This window comes from Labeo rohita, unplaced genomic scaffold, assembly GCF_022985175.1.
Source record: "Labeo rohita strain BAU-BD-2019 unplaced genomic scaffold, IGBB_LRoh.1.0 scaffold_98, whole genome shotgun sequence".
NCBI classification, from domain to species: Eukaryota; Metazoa; Chordata; class Actinopteri; order Cypriniformes; family Cyprinidae; genus Labeo; species Labeo rohita.
In genome coordinates, this window is record NW_026129942.1 from 18,566 (window position 1) to 37,015 (window position 18,450).

Below are 18,450 nucleotides of genomic sequence, written 5' to 3' on the forward strand. Positions count from 1 at the left end.
GAAAAGACTTTCTTGTCCTTAGGATGCAAAGTTCCAGTAAGACAGAATAATACTTACATAAACAAAGCTACAAAGCTGTGATGACAGCCACCCCATCTGAATCTACATATGTTTGTTATCAGTTGTTGATCAATGATCATATAGCTCAATTTTGCAAAAATTCACCTCTCCTGCTTTCCACAAATTAATATCACTCCTTTTAGCCTTCTTTCTAATAGTGAAGTTTTGTCAGTTGGCCTGGTAATAAAAATAGCCTTTTATTTAACCTTGGTGTTTACTTTCACATCCTCATCACCCATCTGTTCTTGTGTGCAAATCACCTTTAAATAACAGTCACTGTTACACATAGGCTCCAAGCAAGGCCTTTAAAATCCTTCTGGCTTTAATAATAACCCAAGCTACTACATTTGCTTATTATACGTTAAACATAAATAATATTCCATCACTTCTACAATTGTTTGTTGCATGTTAGACAAAAATATTCCATCAGTAGACCCAACTATACAGGTTAAAAAGAACTGAGAGCTAAGTGCAATTGCTAGATGTTATGCAGGCATTTTAGCTTTGTTGTTTTGACCAATAAACTTATTGAGTCAAGAGATTCTTATGAAAAAGAGAGAAGATTTTCTTCAACAACAGGAAAAAGGATTTTCCCTGAACTGATATGTGAAGATTTTCACATGATAAATCTCATTATTATAGCTGATGTGTATTTTGGACAACCGAGGTTGAAGTGGGTAGTATTGTTGAATAGGTCTACATTTTTCTTAATTAAATTAAACATTAGACAAATTTGATTTTTTTTCTAATGGGAGACATTTACAGCAAGTCATTACTTTTTTCATAAATACATTACAAGATACTGTAGATATATCATAGAAACATAAATATTTTATTTTATCACCGCTACTAGTGCCTCTTGTGCATTTTTGTATTTATGATTTTGTAAAATATTTTAAAAATTAAATGAAATTATAACTGAACTAGGGGAGGGCAGACTGTGCCGACAGATTGAGTGGATTTTAATTTTACTGTGCATGTCAAAACTGGTTTACAAACGATTACATTTTATAGGCTAATTAATTAACAATCTAAACCCAAGTTCGCAGCATCTTTTTTTAAAACTTGGATAATATAGTTTTAGAAATACAATTTTGCACCATACCTAAGAAAAATGTAATTTGCACTAAAACAACTGCAAGCTTTATGTAAGCTAATTTATCACTGTACATGTATTTGACATGTAGGTGTGTCCCTATATTGCATGAAGACATTACACTTACTAGAAAATCTTCTCTCTTTGCCCAAAAAGTCAATAAGTTCCAGATGTCAAAATAAGAGACAACAAGCCCAAGATGCAGAACATCTGATCACACTTGCAACCACACTTTTATACAGTTTCTACAGTTCTACAGTTACTAACCGAAAGATCTTTTCGCAGGTGTGCTTTTCCTGTGTGTGTTTTTTTTTTTTTTTTTTTTTCTCTATGGAATCTCCCTAATATTCCCACCACAGTTATTTCGGTGTTTTATACCAGTCTCTCTAATTCCATGAAGGTATTATACAATACTTCTTAAAGTAAAGATGTTCATCTTCTCAGATTAGTTCTAACTAATCATATTCCTCTGTTCCTGTGTAAATGGAACATATAGAAAATAGAGAATTTTTTTCTTAGTTCTGGTGCTTTTTTTTTTTTTTCTTTTTTCAAAGAGAGAATATTTTTCTACAACAGTATTAAGAAACCTTGAAATGTAATACAGCCACTAAGAATATTATAAGTGCAGTACACTTAAAAAGAAAATCAAGAGCATAGGAAAATTATTGTGATGAGAGATTGGGGATGAGTCAAAAAAAAAAAGGAAGAAAGGAGGAGACCACCTGTGAATGAGGTCATTATGAACTATAAACCAGGGAGCTGCAGCTGAGATTGTTAAAAGTTCTGCAGGCATTTTAACTTTTGTTGTCTTGACCCTAAAATCAGATTTTTGGCATTTGGAATTTCTTGACGTGAGAGATATGGATCGTTCCGTTTGATATCTACAGCGCAACACGAGGTAAGCGCATAATTTTTGTCAGTCATTATTTGAACACTGACATATTTTCTGTTATGTTGTCAACTCAATAAGTTTGCTGGCTGCACTAACATTGCTTGTCCCGATCAGGCCTGCACTGGGCAATTTTTATCTGCACTTGAAATGATTTAAGGTAAGTTGGTAAACTACGCAAATTAAAAACCCGTCTTACCCATAAAGCAGATATGGGTCATGTTATAAAATAATTTTAATACAACTGAATTTGTATTTAACGTAATCACATTTTAATAAAAAGACTGCAAGTTATTAATTAACGCTAATATCCACTAATTATTCAGTTGCGAATATATTATATAGAAAGGAGCAAAGAACAACTAAATGATCAAAGAACACTAAAAAAATAAATAAATAAATAAATAAAGCTGTCTACACTGTGAAATTAATTTTACTTGCATCGTGCGTAAATCTGCGCTTTTAAATATGCTGTTTATGATGAGAAAATTCGTGAGCGATGACTAATCTAAACGACTCTGATTGGCCAATGCGTTCATAAGCTCAACACATTCGTACTTGATTGGTTATAAAGCTCAGCGCTGAAAAACGTTCAATTCAGTACCACAATAGTTTAACTAACAAGCTGTGTTATATGCTATGCATTGACTACTTTTAGTAGTAGTAGTAGTAGTGGTGTTTTTTGTGTCATGTTTGCTTTTTTTTTTTTTTTTTTTTTTTTTTATATTTTGATCCATCCTGTTGTATTGTTCCTCTTTCTTGGAAATGTATTCATTTATTCACATATATATATATATATATATATATATATATATATATATATATATTTTTGTCTGTTTCGTTTTAATGAGTTTTTTACTAAACGGTCTTTATCAACCTTGGTTGACATGGCAACATAATACTATCACATTCTTTTGCCAGTGAATGTTTGGGGCGGGTTTTTCTTGGAGTGGGCGGCCTTTGGAGAGCTTTTGGGCTGGAAATCGTCACCCGAATCTGGTAACGCTGACAGCATTTCCGATTTTGCCAGAGTCACGTGATCCAGCTAAAGCGCCAAACTTTGAACCCGCGCGTTCGCTGACGATTAATTCGATAAAACATGTAAGTTTTGTGACTAAGTTACGAATTAATTAGAAAAAAGTGAACGTTAAAGGTTTACATACGAAACACACACAGTGCCATCTGAATTAGTTTGTGTCAGAGGTCGTTTCTTCTTATTGTCTCTCATGTTTTGTAGGACGCAGAACAACATACCTATAATTATTTTGAGCGACGAAGATGATGATGAAGGTGACTTCTTAAGGAGCCACAACGATTCCTCGGTGCTGATCGTTGAAAATGACAGGAACGAACCAGGTAGTATGTTTTACATTTATATTCAAACATGACAATAACAAAACCAAAAAGTTACCATGGAGCACATTAGCATTTTTTTTACCGTATGTAGCATATGACAGTAGCATGTTTTCTTTTACATGTGCTGTAGAAATGCCATGTGTGTGTGTTTTTTTTTTTTTTGTGACTATGGTGATAACTTATTTTTCTTATACCATAGCTGTACCTCTCATTAGAGTACCAGAGTAACGTTATACCATAAATACTTTGGCATATGAATATAGTAATTCTTCAGTAGCGCTGTAATATCTCTGCTTCTCTTTATTGATCTCAGATGTATCTAAACATATTGAGGAGTTGGATGAAGACTTGGCCATCACATACTCCCAGACTGCAACAGTGCTTCCACATGCAAGATATGACTGCACCCTGGCATTCTGGTGAGTAAATCAGTGCCTCCACTCTTCTGTAAACATCTTGCGTTGTGTCTGTGAGTGTTTATGTGTCTTTGTGTGCTTGTTTGTTCTAGTCGAGCAGAGCAGGACATTTCAGGACCTCTACAAGATAATGCAAAGCACTGTGATCAGTGTTTCTGCTACATCTGTGACAAACTGGCATCCATGGTAAGTTCACTGGCTTTTAACCTGAATCAAACTAATTTCTGTTTAGGGATGTACATTAGTAGATGACACTCGTATGCAAATATCAGGTTGTTACAAGATGTCAGAAGGGAAAAAAAGCTAAATTTTTACATTTTTGCATAAAAGAATTGTATTAAAATCAACTAAATTAATTCTATAAAATCACTTACTGTTTTACTGTGAATCTGGGCGTACTACTCTTGTTACTGTTGTTTGCGTACTATATAGTAGGGAGTTATTTGATTTCGGACACTGCGCCAGTCGCAGCTTCCACTCTTATACAATTCATAACCAATGATCTCAGTCACAGGTGTTATTTTGGCTCATCTACAAACTCTAGCTACAGCTATTTCACTATCATCTTGCTTTCTTTGTAAGAGTGGCAGACTGCCAACTAATTATATATATTTTAATTGTACCACAAAGTGACTGGTGCTCCGATAGACTCTTAATATTATAGAACTACCTAAATGAAATGGTTGTGGAAATTACTTATCGTATTTACACTTTCTGGTTGATCCACACTGGTCTTCCTCAACATCACGTAATGTGCTTATCTAAAGTATGTGAATCATTTTTAATTTAAAACATTTTATCTGACTCCCTAGACTCTCCCAGGCCTACTGTCCTTGACTACAGAAAGAAGCGTTATTCACACAGTACTTGCAGTTGTTTTTCATAGCATTTTCTGAAATAAACTCAAAACATTAGAGGGAAAGACAGAAGAGAGATAAAAATAACAAAAAATATCAAAGTCTTCTACCAAGAAGGGTGCCTGTGCTCCGAAGTTATCTGAGGCCTTGCATTTGACTGCTCCAAATAACATTTCCGTGTTTACCAGTTGTATGATAATATGGATTGTATGGGTTCTCGAAACCTTTACAGTTAACATTCTCTATATTTGTATGTTTGATTTTAACAGTGTGAGCTCTGGACCATCCCTGGGATTTGCCACTGTAATGCCCATAAGCACAGCGTCTACTGGAAGGCTCTTCGTGATAAGAGTCTGATGGGATATCTGCATGAGTTGAACTTCACCTTTGACCCACTGGATATGGATGCAGACCTACGACGTGCAGGTATGCATTCTCACTTGACTAAAATGCAGATTTATTGTCTTTCACTCCCTTTGCCGAGCCTAAATCTTTGCATTGTTTGTGTGTTTGCGGTAGAAACTTCACTGCAGAAATTTGCTGGTAGTTTGGCAATGAAGTATGCAACTTTTTTGTTGGGGTTTGAGAATCCCAACACTTCAACGGGCTGTCGGTGCACGTGCCACCGCAACATTACCAGCACTACACCGAGTCAAACCATCGGATGTAAAGGATGCTATAAACATCACTTTAAGATGCTGGAGTATGAGTGAGTGGTTCTCCGTTTATATTTTCAGAAGTAGAATTTTGTATTTTGCTAATTGAACATAAAAGTAATTAAATAAACCAAATTGTCATCCAAAAAACAACTATGGCTTAAATTGGATATTGTCACAGTTTTTAAACTATGTAGGTGGACTATATTAGTTTAAGGATTGTATTTCGGGTAAGAAATTAACGTTTTAAATGTAGTATTATTATAGTAGCAAGATTTTATCTAAGTATGATTGATCAATAATAATAATGATTCTTAGCGAACACCACTAATTATAATGGTCAAGTTCTGTACCCGATGCATAAAACTATGCTAAATTTGTTCTTTTTGGTTTTTGCAGTTACACTGTTGTGAGTCAACATATCAAAATGTTTTTGAATGAAGCAAAGAAAGAGAACCCAAAGGCATGTGTTGTGATGCTTTTAGGGGCTATTAAGCTTTTCGTCAACCACACGACTCCTGGGTAATGTATTTTATGCTGTTTTATTCTATTACCCCTGTTTTTGCAATGTAATGTATAATTGCAGCTCTTAGTGTGTTCTATTTCCTTTGCAGAAATATACACGCTGCTAACACTGTATCTGAAACTGTGTCAATGCTCCTGTGGAGGTAATGCAACAAACAAAAGTGTTTTGTGTTGTGTGTTTACTTGGAGTTTGTGTGTCTTAAACTGTGTTTGTCTTCCAGATTCATGACAAAGGTGTGGACGCTTTTAGTTGGCTTTGATTTTTCAGGCTCCTTTATAAAGCAGCTGGAGTCTTTCTACCAGAAGCTTCCTCTGCCTCCAAACTGCACATTGCCAAATAGGTAACACCATATACTTGAGCCATCACTTGCATTTGGAAAAGCTTCTTGAAGAATATTTTATCCAAAAAGGGAATTTCAATCATTATTGGCTCCCCTTAATTTGTTTTCTAGTTTAAAGTATGTGCTTGCTAATACAGTAATTGTTCAGTTTTTAATGATTGAATTGTCTTTTCATTGGTTACAGTCTGAGTGTGCTACCTTGGGATGACCCCTTGCTCTCTGCCGTGATGAAAGGGCAAAACATCACAGGAGAGAGACAGGGCAAAGGTCGGAGGCATCAAGTCTTGTGTGAACCTCTGGTCGTGGTTCAAGCGAGAGTCTGTAAACTTCAGCAACAAAACAAGTAACTCCCCTTCCTTAGTGTACTTTTTATGCTTTGTTTACTGTTATTAAAATGCTCTTCATTTACTTGAATGATATGTGCAATAAATCATATAGGCCTGCAAAGAATCTGCACATGCAAAGCTCAGCAGCTGTTGAATTCAAATATCGGTCATTCACAAATTTATTTGCATATTTAAAGAAAAATTTAATTTTGTTTTCCGTTACTTGGAATAATTTAAATGTAGCAACATCCAATAATAGTTTAGCAGTGTGTTTAGTACATTCTACCCTATTTTCTACCCATATTATTTTGCTTGTAAAAAGCACAACAATTAAGGGATAACGTTTGGAGATTCTAGTGCCAACTAAAATGATAATCTATCCTTTTGTGACATATTTGTTAGGTACCGTGAGCTGGCTCGCTATCTCAAAGTTGTCAAAAGCATCAATAATCCCACGTGAGTTGCAGCTGCATAGCATAAACATACACTGTCATATATGCAGATTATTGTTAATACTATTTATGGTACAATCGTTCATTGTCTGTCTGTCTGTGTGGGATTTAGGCTGCAGAGAATGAAAGATCTGGTTCCCCTCTACCTCTGCAAGGTAAATTGAAATCAAGTCATTTCCTTCAGTTCTTTCTACATTAATGCATTTCATTTTCACAATGCTACACTCCTTTTTAGACATTTAAAAAATAATTTAGCAATTTAAAACATCATTTTTGCTCATAAAGGTAAGAGTAATACATCATTCGGAACTGTAAAGGGTCTACTTTCGTGTGTGTGCTCTCACAATATCAATAAAACGTGGTGCTTTTAATAATAATGAAGAACAAAGAAAACAAAAGTAATGCGCTTTCTGCTGTCTCAAAAAAGAACCGAATCTCAGCGAATACATGCATCACAGACATGATAAATGTATACACAGAAAGCTTTAAAATACCAAATTATTATTTTTTTTCCCCCTTAAATTTTCTTTATTTGGTCTTAAAAAATCTTAGTCTTAAATTTACCCTCATAAAACCTGCAGAAACCCTGTAAAAGAGTGTACGGTCTCAGCGAATTGTTCTTAGCCCCTTCTTGAGTGTTATGTTTCTTTGTTTTTAGGATGGTGACTACATTGGTGCAGTCTCCCATATGTTATCACCATTGCCTGGAGCCACGTGCCTCGCCTCCCGTCTCACACCTCAGCAGTTCAGAGCTTATCTCAGAATTCTCACATCAGGCCACACTCCTGTTGTGGCACAAGAACTTGATACGGGAAATGGCCATATGATCATACCTGATCCTTTACTGAGCGCTAAGTGGACACCCATCGAAGGTAGAGAATTGACAGCATTCATATACTTATTCATATGAGCTTTCACCATTGTGTTGCAAAGGCATTTCCAGAAAATAGTTTAATACTTCAACCTAAATCATAGCACTTTCACTGTGAGTAAAATGTAAGAAAAACTAACAACTTGTAATATAGTTTATGTATGTTGAAGTACTCCAGTGTATTCAACTTGTTTAAGGAAACAAGACTAACTTGGGGACAAATGTGACCTCACACCCTCTGCTAACAAACAGGTGTGAATATATAACTTCAAAAATCATTTTACTGTTGTAAGGATATTATTTACAAAAGGAAAGCCAGTGAAAAAAGGTCTGCTATCTCTGTTAATATCAACCCATATAATGGTTGAAAGAGCTTTAATTGGTGTTCAGGATTGGAAATGCTGTTGATCGAATAACTTAAGATGAAATGGACATTTTTTTTTATGGTAGCATTCAAATGTAATGTTTAATGTTTGCTTTGTTTCTGTGCCTTCATTAAAGGTTCAAATTCGTTCAAGATGATGGAGGTACTGAAGTTTGCACTAAGGGTTCTGGACTGTAACTGCACTGTTTTTGCTGATGTACGTAAAATGTTATTTTATGCAACCTAATATTTCATGTCCAAATGCTCAGTTGAGGTGGCAGAGGCTGAAAACACTGCTTCAGTATGTGTGTAGTAAACGAAAACCATGTGTCTGTGCCACTTATTCACACAGAGACATGCAGAACATGCAGGATTCGTATTTAAATGGTATTTTTGTGGCATTACAGACAATACTCCATATGGCGTTTTGATTTGTGTACAGACCTTCTTTTGATTTGTTCATCCAAAATGTATCAAATTCCATGACATTCCGTGTTATAATGCAAATTCCATTTTTATGTGTGGATTCTGCGATTCCACCCTGAATATTTTTTTTTGTCACACTACTTTTAATACTTTTACCACAATATTTTATTTATATTTATAGCTGGCCACCAAAATGTATTAACATTTATTAATACTTTGCATGCGGAATGCGCAGCAAACACCTCAGGTCATTGTGATACAGCAGCAGACACCAGTTAGACGCCACCTGTCATAAAATTTGTTTTTATTAACTTGTGTGTGTTTGCTTATTCCCTGTAGTCTTAGTCACTTGCAACTAGAGTGAGTAATATTTTTTTGTTTTTGTTTTTTTAAGGTCTGGCATGTTTTATAATGGATGTCTCTATATGTTTGTAGTCAGAAACATGGGTGTATCTGCTCAGCGTTGTTAGTTCCAGTTACACTACTCCAGATGGTGTTCCTGTTGGTGCATTCTTTGCCGAGCCTGACATCACCTATCAAAAGGTAAGAGGAGTGTGTTTATTTAGTGTCTGTCTAGATGAGGAGTGGTTAGGAAAACATACTGAAATGGTATGATAGAGACTGATAGTTGTTTGTTTCTTGTCAGGTGACCAGAGATGCTGCCAGTGCAATTCTTGAGGAGCTGACGACGACTTCCCGTATACAGATCCCCAAAACCTTTGAGAGTGTAAGCTTTAATCAGTTCTTTGGCTATGTTTTTTTTTTCTTTGTTTAAACCTTGGACATTTTTGGTGTGAGGGGTATTAATGTGGGTAATGGCAATATCTATAAAGCAGGGTCTATATACACTGCTGTTCAAAAGTTTGGGATCAGTAAGACTTGTAATGTTGTTGGTTTTTTTTAAATAAGTCTCTTATGCTCCTCAAGGCTGTATTTATTCAATAAAAAAATGGTAATACTGCGAAACGTTAGTGCAATATAAAATAATGCTTTCTATGTTAATATACTTTCAAATATAATTTATTCCTGTGATGCAAAGCTGAAATTTCCATTAGGCATTACTCCAGTCTTAAGTGTCACATGATCCTTCAGAAATCATTCTAATATGCTGATTTATTTTTAGAATTAAACAGTTGTGCTGCCAAATGTTTTTTGGAATCTGTGATACTTTTTTTTTTCAGAATTCTTTGAATAAAAAGTTGAAAAGAGCAGCATTTATTCAAAATATAAGTCTTTTCTAACAATATGAGTTTTTGCTATCACTTTTTATCAATTTAAAACATCCTTGCTGAATTAGTTATTATTTATCCTTACTGATTTAGTAAAAAAAAAAAAAAGAGAGAATAAAAATGCGCTGACCCCAAACTTTTGAACAGTAATGTATATTGTTCGAAAAGAATTCTATTTTAAATAAATGCTGTTCTTTTTACCTTTTTATTGTTAAAAGAATCTTGGAAAAAAAAAAGTGTCACAGGTTTCAAAAAAATTTAGCAGCACAACCGTTTCTGGCACTGATAACAAATAAGCATATTGGAATGATTTCTGAAGGATCATGTGACACTGAAGACTGGAGTAATGATGCTGAAATTTAGCTTTGATCACAGGAATAGAAAACCGGTATTTTACATTCTAGTAGTATTTCACAATATTACATTTTTTTCGGTATTTTTGATCCAATAAACACAGCCTTGATGAGCATAAGAAGCTTATTTAAAAAAAACATTAAAAATCTTACTGATCCCAAACTTTTGAATGACAGTGTTATGTGTGCATGTATGTAATCATAGCACAAAAAAGCCCCCCCAATTTTTTTTTTTTTTTTTTTTTTTTTTTTTTTAAATGCCTGACATAGTTTAAATAATACTTGGTTAGATATTACTAATAGTTTTTGATGAATGGTGCAGCATGTAATGTTGTTTTACTATCTTCCCATTAGGGTTATCCTGACCAGGCTAGACTGCTGTTGGCCACTCAGGCTTTGGTACTGCGCATTTTCCACTCACAGCTCAGGCCCATCCTCAGCGTCGTCCTGGCATTTAGGGTGCTTATTTTCTCTAGTTTTTAGTCAACATGGGCGAGTTCAAGCCTTCCATGTACAGCTGTAAACCAAAATAAGAAATGCTAAAGTGTTAGTATTGTAATATCCCAAACTGTGTTGCCAGATTGGATGGACAATTTTCAGCCCAAAAGCTCACCAAACCAGGCCAGCTTCAACAAAAACATCAATCAGGGTTGATTTAAGGACCATTTTTAACTTTTTAAAACAAAATAATATAAAATGACAAAATAATATAAAATAAGTATGTTTCCTAGGAATATTAAGCTAATCAGGGCAAAACAGAATTAATTGCTTGTTAACCCACTAATTTTGACAGCACTAGTGTTTAGTAACATCATGATGACTGATTGGGTCACAGTGGGTACCACCACTTAGCCTATACAATTTAGATCTTTGAAAACCACCAAACCAGCTAAATCCAACCCAATTGGATGGGAACCCGCCCAATGTGCCAACACTGATCCCATGTTAAATTCAGTAGTCCTGATTTTGTGCACGCTCTTTGGTGTAATTGTGTGTACGTTTGCCTTCAGTTCAACCGCTGGGCGCTCCGTTGGTTTTTCTACAGTCTTCTGGTGAGGCCAGATGTGCTGCACTACCTCTTTTGCTGTCTTGTGGAGGAACTGTCTGACGAGCGATACCAACTCCTACAGAGGTCAGGGTGTGTCCTTGCACACATTCACTAAAACAAAAACCTTCATGTTTAAGCATGTATGTTCTTAATATCTGTTTCAGAAAATGGAGTGAAACGGAGCATTCCCTGGTTGCGTACTTCCTCTGCATGTTCTTCTGGGAAAGCAGTGTGGTTCTGGACCTGAACACCTATCCCACCAATAGCTTGCTTGCCACTTGGAATGAGTAAGATGCAGCTGTCCATCACTATAGTGCATGACATTCATGCACTTTATTACATAATCATCTAGATATCTATAACATATTTCAGCAAAGAGTGTTATAAATGCATGAGTATTAAGTGATGATTTCTAAAGTTGGATTGCATTGGATGTTTTGGACATTTGATTCCTGTTTTTCAGAGGGTTATAAAAAAGGATGTTTGGTGATTTAAACAGGAATTCAACTATAAAGCACTTTAGCAATTAGTTAATTTTGTTCAAATGAAATAATTAAATCTGTTGACAATTTGCAAATGCACTCCGTTTGATTTCAGATCGCACAACCCTTGGCAACTAAGCCTGAAACTGTATCTTGAATGCAACGTAAGAATCGTTTCCATTAATTCATGTCTTAGTTTAATGTAAACTGATATAAAAAGATGTATTTGGTTAAATCTTAACTTTGTTCTCTTTTGCAGGTGGCCAAACTTACAGCAGAAAAGCGTCAAATCCTGCATCAAATTCAACAGCAAGGAAAATAAGTCTGACCAACATCCTGTTTCCTGTTTTAAAACCAAATAGTTTTAATGTACATACAGAGTGGATTTAATGTTATCAAAGATAAGTGGTGGTTCAGATTTTTTTCCCCCCTATTGTCCAGACTGGGACCGGTATTTAGCAACATTATGTGCAATTACAGGACTGTGTATCCGGAGAATACAAACTGTTATATTCAGCAACACAACAGTATACATTTTTTTTTTTTTTTGAACATTAGCTGTAATGTAAATAAATGACAGAGTTTCAAATGCAAAACTGATATAAAGCTGTTCAATTTTGCTTTGCTGTAAAACACTTAAGGTTATAAACTGATATTTCTCTGGCATCTTTGCACACAAGATTAAATATTCACTTAAACTACCTTTGTTAACAAGATATCAAAGCATGCTGAAAATGTAAATATATGGTTATTGCTGGGCAAAAGCTAATTTTCATTTGAAGGCAATAAAAGCTAAGCATAACTACTGTACAGTAACAAATCGTTGGCTAGTTTATGCATGAATGACTGTTTCAGAGTTTGAAAATCAAGTTTGTGGTGTAGCTGAATCTGAGAACATTGGCTGGAACCTCCATGAAGTGCAGTTTAATGAGTTCAGATAAATAGTTGAGGATTTTCTTATCGTCTCTGTGAAGTTCAGAATGAAAACATTGTGTCCATGTACTCTCCCGAGGCCTTCTGGGTTTATGGCAGCCATGTGAAAATGTTAAAAGGAACGCTGTGGTGACAAGCTTGCTTTGCACACTTTGTGCAAACATGAAGTAGGTGTTTCCACGTTTAAAGTGGCTCCTGGGTTCCACCAGAAGGTTGATAAGAGTACCACTGTAGGCTGGGCAGTGCAGTGTCTTTTGATCCACATCTAGAATGCTGAGGTATCGGCTGTAATGGCCCAGGCAGTGAGGCATATTTGTGTACGTGTAACAGCACATCCTGAGAAAACAAAAAAACAGTCAAGATGGCTTCAACTTCGCTAACTGTCTGTTGTTTTTTTATCTTAATGATAGCTGTTAAAATTAGTTTTGCTTGATAAGACACATTGACCTTCCATTGTTTATGGATCCGAACCTGCATTCCATGTTAAAAGCCATTTATAGCACACACTTACAGGGATAATTCACCCAAAATGAAAATTCAGTTATTAATTAACCTCATATCATTCCTTTGTTCATCTTCAGAACACAAATTAAGATATTTTTGCAACACAACTGTCTCTCTTAGTTCATCATCTGTATATGCTGGGCAAATGATTGCAAGTTCATCCTCTTTGTCAAAATCTTAAGACATGCGCAGTGCATCCGAGTTCTGCGTCAGAATGGCGGCTCCTGCATTGGCAGCACCACGTAAGGCAGGGATGCTCAACCTGTTCCTAGAGAACTACCTTCCTGCAGAGTTCAGCTCCAACCCTGATCAAACACAACTGAACCAACTAATTAGGATCTAAAAGAGCACTTGATAATTACATACAGGTGTGTTTGATCAGGGCTGGAACTAAACTCTGCAGGAAGGTCGATCTCCAGGAACAGGGCTGGGCACCCCTGACATAAAGCATCGAAGACTGGGGAATCCAATGTGTTTGCATCTAGCTGCTATTAAAAAAACAAAGCCTGGTCAAGCCCCTGATGCAAGCAGTTACTTCTAGACCAATAAAGTTTTGGTAGTACTTGCGGACCACTTTTTTTCTGGTTCCGAGCTGATGTTTTGGGTGTCAAAAGACAAGGAACCGATTTGAAACTAAGCTCTGGCTCTGAACCAGCACTTGAACTGCCTTGGTCAGGGTTGCCAGGTTTTCACAAGAAAATCCACCCAATTGCTACTCAAAACTAGCCCAAAAGTAGCCCAATTGCATTTCAAAGGGGGTCTCCTGGTAAAAATTGTGTTCAGTGGGTAAAATATACGTTTTTTGGTGGTATTCTCCTGGTAAAATTAGCATTCCAGGTGCTAAATATTGCATTATTGGGGTCGCTTTAACCTGCGGACATGAAAAACAACCCGTGGCAACAGTATTTAAGAAGTCCAATTCCGTGGACTTGGCAACACTGGCTTTGGTGGAAAAGGAGTAAATGAGTGTGTGTTAGCACCATTTGTGGTTTGATTTTGAGATCTGAAAAAGTGTTTTGACCGAGAAGCTGACATGTGAGGTCAGACTTAACAACCAGATACCTTATTGCAGAAATTACCCACAAGTATATAAACCAGCTAATCAAGAAAATCGGTTTCCTTTTACAAACAGGCAGTCAAACAAGATTAATATGCATAGCAAACGTTACCTGTTAAACCCGATAAGTTTCCAGTTGAGCAGGTCCGTTAGCTGCAGCGGCGTTGAAGTCCAAGGTTGAATGCTGTCTGTGTATCTGCTCAGATGTGGCACGTACACAGACAGTGCTGTAACCAGTCGCCTCACTGCTGCCTCCTCGCTGCCTAGTACCACCAAAGTTCGGCCACTCATAAGGCTAAACACGGCATGCACTGCAAAGGGAAACTGCCGCAAGAACTGCAATGCTGCTCGCCCTACTCTACCACGTCTCCGTCGGGTCCCACCTTCTCTTTTACTCCCGGAAAGACAAGCAGGGAAAGTGCATTCAGAGGTTGTAGAGGCAGTAGTGCTCCGATAGCTGAAGCAGTCGGACAAATCATCAGGTACCATCCGGCATGGCTCATCTATTAACGGGAGAGGGATTAATTCTGATGGATGACAAGCATCTTGGGAGCTTGACCGAGCCAGGGTTAAAGTCATAGGACAGTCAGGTGGGGTTAAGGTAACAGCTGGGTAAAAATCTTGAGGCTCCTCCATACAGGTATCTCCTTGATCTCCAAGGACTTCATTTCCCACACCGTAAACACACTCAACTTGGTTTTGAGACATGTCTTTCTCATCATTCTCTTGCTCCAGGCTTTCCTCGTCAATTGCGCAAGCACGCAGGTCTTCTGGTAGAATCGATTCTGTTGTGCAAAGCACCTCAATGCTGTCTCCACTGAAAGTTCGTCTGGTAGGTACCCTCCCTTGCCTAAGACCTTCCAGTGCGGCTGTAGCGAACAAAGGTGGAGGTCTTTGCAGTGCTGTATCCACTGGTATATTTGAACCCTGGGTTCTGAAGGACTTCTCCGTCCCTAAGACCTCAATACTATCTCCGCTACTAATACTGGTCTTCATCAACGGTGAAACATATTCTTTATTTTCTCTGCAATCAGAAGGTGAAACAACCCTCCCATTTTCCATTCCAGTCTCTACTGCAGATGTAACAGGTAGGTTATCCTCAGTAGAGGTGTATACACAGTTGGGTACAGCCGGAGATTGACTAGACCCACCCAACTCTAGTTTAATTGGCACCATTTCGACACAGGAGACATACGACTCAAGACTGACAGGTTCACTTAGAATCGAAGGTGCCGGAAGAAAGGAGGGTTGTTGGACTGAATGTTGACCAGCTATTCCAATCTGTAACTCTGCTTCCTCTTCCAAGTCGCATGGATCCTCAAATAAGAAATTGGTAGATTTGAGACTGCGGAGAAGATTACGGAAGAGTTGTTGTGAGTAGAGATGGCAGGCATCTCCTCTGAATGTCCTCTCAATGGAGTACAGTTGCTGTAGAGCCTGCTGGTGGAAGTAGTCATCACACAACTCCTCAAGAGTTTTCAGACGCTTATCAAATCGGCAAGACGAAGCCTGCAGAGAATGCGAGGGCGTGTTCGTGCAAGGAAAAACATTACATTCTAGCACTGGCCCAGCAAGATGACCGTGTTTTAAATCATCCATGTCAAACTCGAAAGAATGAGTGAGGTCATCTGGTTCATAAGGAGAGTATTCAGAGTCTCTAAGCTTCCTGGTTCGGTAGCTAGTGACCTGTTTCAGAAGGCTTTTGTATTCCTGAATGGATTTTTCTACACTTGCCAGTTCATCACCTTTGTTAGCCAGTGGCGTTGGGCAAGATCCTTTATCATGCTTGTTCTTCCTTCCAAATCGTTCATCTCTATCATGTGTAATACATGACCTATTCCCTTTTTCACACTCTACTTCTGCCTTCTTTAAAATCTCACATCTGTCTTTGTCTTTCAGTTTCACATCTTCTAATGTAGGTGTACCATTCCATAAGCATTCCCTTTCATTGGTGCACATTACAGATGCATTAATTAACTCACTTTCGATATCTCTAAGTAACACGACTCTCGTATACTCCAAATCTCTCAGTTTTATCTCCAGTTCATTTGCAAAGTTCTTCCTGTTTCCTGTTTTTAGGCATTCAGAGACTTTTGAAAACTCTGCGGAAAGCTGTTGGAATTGCTGTATGAGTTTATTCTCATCAGACGACACATAGGCAAGGCAGAGAGGTCGCACAAACCCTCGAGCCTCCAGGTCATAGAGCGTGAGGTGGTGCACATAAGCGAACACTCCTTCTCCAGAGTCCCCTAAAACTACCTTTGAGTCTTCTACAAAGTTCAGTTTCAAAGAGCCACAACCTGACGGGCCGGCGAGCGAGGTCTGATAGTCCACCGACATGATCCGAAGAGAGAAGTGATTCAAATCGAATGTCTCACAAGCCTTGGTTTCAGGAGGAACCGTAAGCAAAGGTTGGGGCCCAACTTGCTCTGAAAACTCTGATATTAGGATAAAGTCTTTCTTAAAATTAGCCCCGGACGTCTTGGACCATGGGGTGGTGTCCCCAGTGTAGGGATACATGGGAACAGACAGCTCCTCTGGAAGTGCTGATGAGTCTTTGACTATATCACTGAAATCAGTTTCTTTAGTGAAAGCCACCAAGTCTGGAGAACTAATCATGGTGGCAAAAACTATTTCAAACGAACTTAACAGGGGTGTAAAAAGTAATGTGAAATAAAGGGTTTGCACTTACATCACGATTTGATCAGTTACCCGGATGCGCGGCCATATTGGCGATACTCGGATGTAAACAACAGCATGGATTGCACAGTAAATGTACTAAATATGTTGTTCTGCTAATTTATGCTGTCTAAACCATGGAAAAACACACTGAAGCTGCTAAATCATATAAAGAAAAACTTATGAACCAGGAAAGGGGGGAATAATTCATACAAACTAAAGTTAATAGGTGGTAAAGATACGTACGAGTAGTAATAATTAAGATATTAGCCTAATATTTCAACTACCTGACCTGAAATAAGAACAAACATGATGTTGTCAAGATTCTTGCCCTGGAAATCCTGGTTCAGTTTGGCTAACCACAAACATTTTTTTGCACTCTCCTCTTTGATTTTTTACAACTTTTGGCAATCTATAGTACTCCAAATGTTTTTCCCACTCCGACTGATTAGTACAGCCCAAAACATGACAATAATTGACCATTTTCAGCAACAATAATCATCAAAATATGCCAGTTTCAAGCACTGTTTACATTCAGTGCTACCAATATGGCCGAACGATGATGCGTCGTAAAAAATTCTATTATACTTAAGTTAAAGGACTGTTTCAAAGAATTTCCACATACAATTACAATTTTCACAATGTCTTCAGTTAAGCTATTATGAAATTGTTCATCTTCATTGATTCAGCAGCATCTGATTTTATAATAAACATTTACGTTCAATTTAAGTTTGTCCATTTTTCACCAGTTGACAAGGACAAATGATTTCATTGGCTGTTTCAAATAAAGTTTAAAAAAAAATCTGCAGGACGTCCATTTAAAAGACTTTTTTGATAAGCTATTATTCATTTAGTAACGCTACACCAAAAATCCAAAACTGTAAACTATAGGCTTGAAACTATAATTAAGAATGACTAATTCCACAAAATAATATTTAAAAACCGAAACGTATAACTCACATACTTTACACCCCTGAAACCGGCATCCTCACAGTGCTGTCAAAATAGCTGTCCTGATCCAGTGCAGGAGGACGTCTAGTTTTACTACGTATTTCCAAGGACTAATAAACTGTGATCTATCGCCGCGCCAAAAGAGAATAATAACTACTTAGAAGCCACAATAAGCATGAAATGATCCAGTTTACACCGATTTAAAAATATCATGCCTGACGCATAATACCATGACAAACGCAATGTCATGAAAACTGACTAGTCATTTCAGAATATACGTATAAATGAACTTGCCGGAGTTCGCAGACGGAAGCGGGAATACAGTAATTCGTTTGCTCTTTTTTAGAAATTAGATTAGACTCGTTGTTTAGAAGTAAACAAACATTAAAGCGCTTTCCGGAGAGCAGTAACAGAAGCAGCTTTTGCCATAGTTAGCCATGTGACACCTCTGGTTAGGTGGGGGGGAGTGATCATAACCAGCTCAACCTCTACTTGTTTCCGCCTCAAACCAATTTCTCAGAGCGTGGAAAAAATTAAACGTGCACGTGGGTTATTAAAATTTTTTTGGTCACTTATAAA

General features: G+C 37.2%; 2 protein-coding genes across 3 annotated transcripts; one reads left to right on the forward strand and one right to left on the reverse strand.

Moving 5' to 3' along the window:
- The first annotated feature begins 1,916 nt into the window (after window positions 1-1,916).
- Window positions 1,917-12,593, forward strand: zgc:112980 (uncharacterized protein LOC503706 homolog). Of its 2 annotated transcripts, XM_051105399.1 has the most exons (23): window positions 1,922-2,054; window positions 2,163-2,205; window positions 2,967-3,146; window positions 3,283-3,401; window positions 3,715-3,820; window positions 3,910-4,003; window positions 4,944-5,100; window positions 5,194-5,383; window positions 5,730-5,852; window positions 5,945-5,998; window positions 6,077-6,196; window positions 6,381-6,539; window positions 6,925-6,978; window positions 7,087-7,129; window positions 7,633-7,846; window positions 8,347-8,426; window positions 9,071-9,178; window positions 9,282-9,362; window positions 10,572-10,676; window positions 11,228-11,349; window positions 11,430-11,552; window positions 11,863-11,911; window positions 12,007-12,593. In XM_051105399.1, coding segments are annotated over exons 3-23 (2,166 nt in total). In that variant the 5' UTR covers window positions 1,922-2,054; window positions 2,163-2,205; window positions 2,967-3,144; the 3' UTR covers window positions 12,070-12,593. The 2 variants fall into 2 exon arrangements, with proteins under 2 accessions (XP_050961357.1, XP_050961356.1); XM_051105400.1 differs by lacking the exon at window positions 2,163-2,205 and having other exon boundaries at window positions 1,917-2,054.
- A 5-nt stretch (window positions 12,594-12,598) lies between these two features.
- smcr8b (Smith-Magenis syndrome chromosome region, candidate 8b) lies at window positions 12,599-18,307 on the reverse strand. The gene is made up of 2 exons (XM_051105398.1): window positions 14,354-18,307; window positions 12,599-13,016 (listed from the first exon to the last, which is right to left on the reverse strand). The coding sequence occupies exons 1-2, from the start codon at window positions 16,858-16,860 to the stop codon at window positions 12,599-12,601; spliced, it is 2,925 nt and encodes a 974-aa protein (XP_050961355.1). The 5' UTR covers window positions 16,861-18,307.
- Window positions 18,308-18,450: the final 143 nt, after the last annotated feature.

What these genes read in the sequence shown, in the direction of transcription:
- zgc:112980 (XM_051105400.1), top strand. An exon ending in GTGACAAACTGGCATCCATG is followed by an intron (nt 4,004 to 4,943) that starts GTAAGTTCACTG and finishes TGATTTTAACAG; the next exon opens with TGTGAGCTCTGGACCATCCC. An exon ending in TTGCTTGCCACTTGGAATGA is followed by an intron (nt 11,553 to 11,862) that starts GTAAGATGCAGC and finishes GTTTGATTTCAG; the next exon opens with ATCGCACAACCCTTGGCAAC.
- smcr8b (XM_051105398.1), bottom strand. Translation starts at nt 16,860, where the DNA reads ATGATTAGTTCTCCAGACTTGGTGGCTTTCACTAAAGAAACTGATTTC. An exon ending in AAACTTATCGGGTTTAACAG is followed by an intron (nt 13,017 to 14,353) that starts GTAACGTTTGCT and finishes TTGTTTTCTCAG; the next exon opens with GATGTGCTGTTACACGTACA.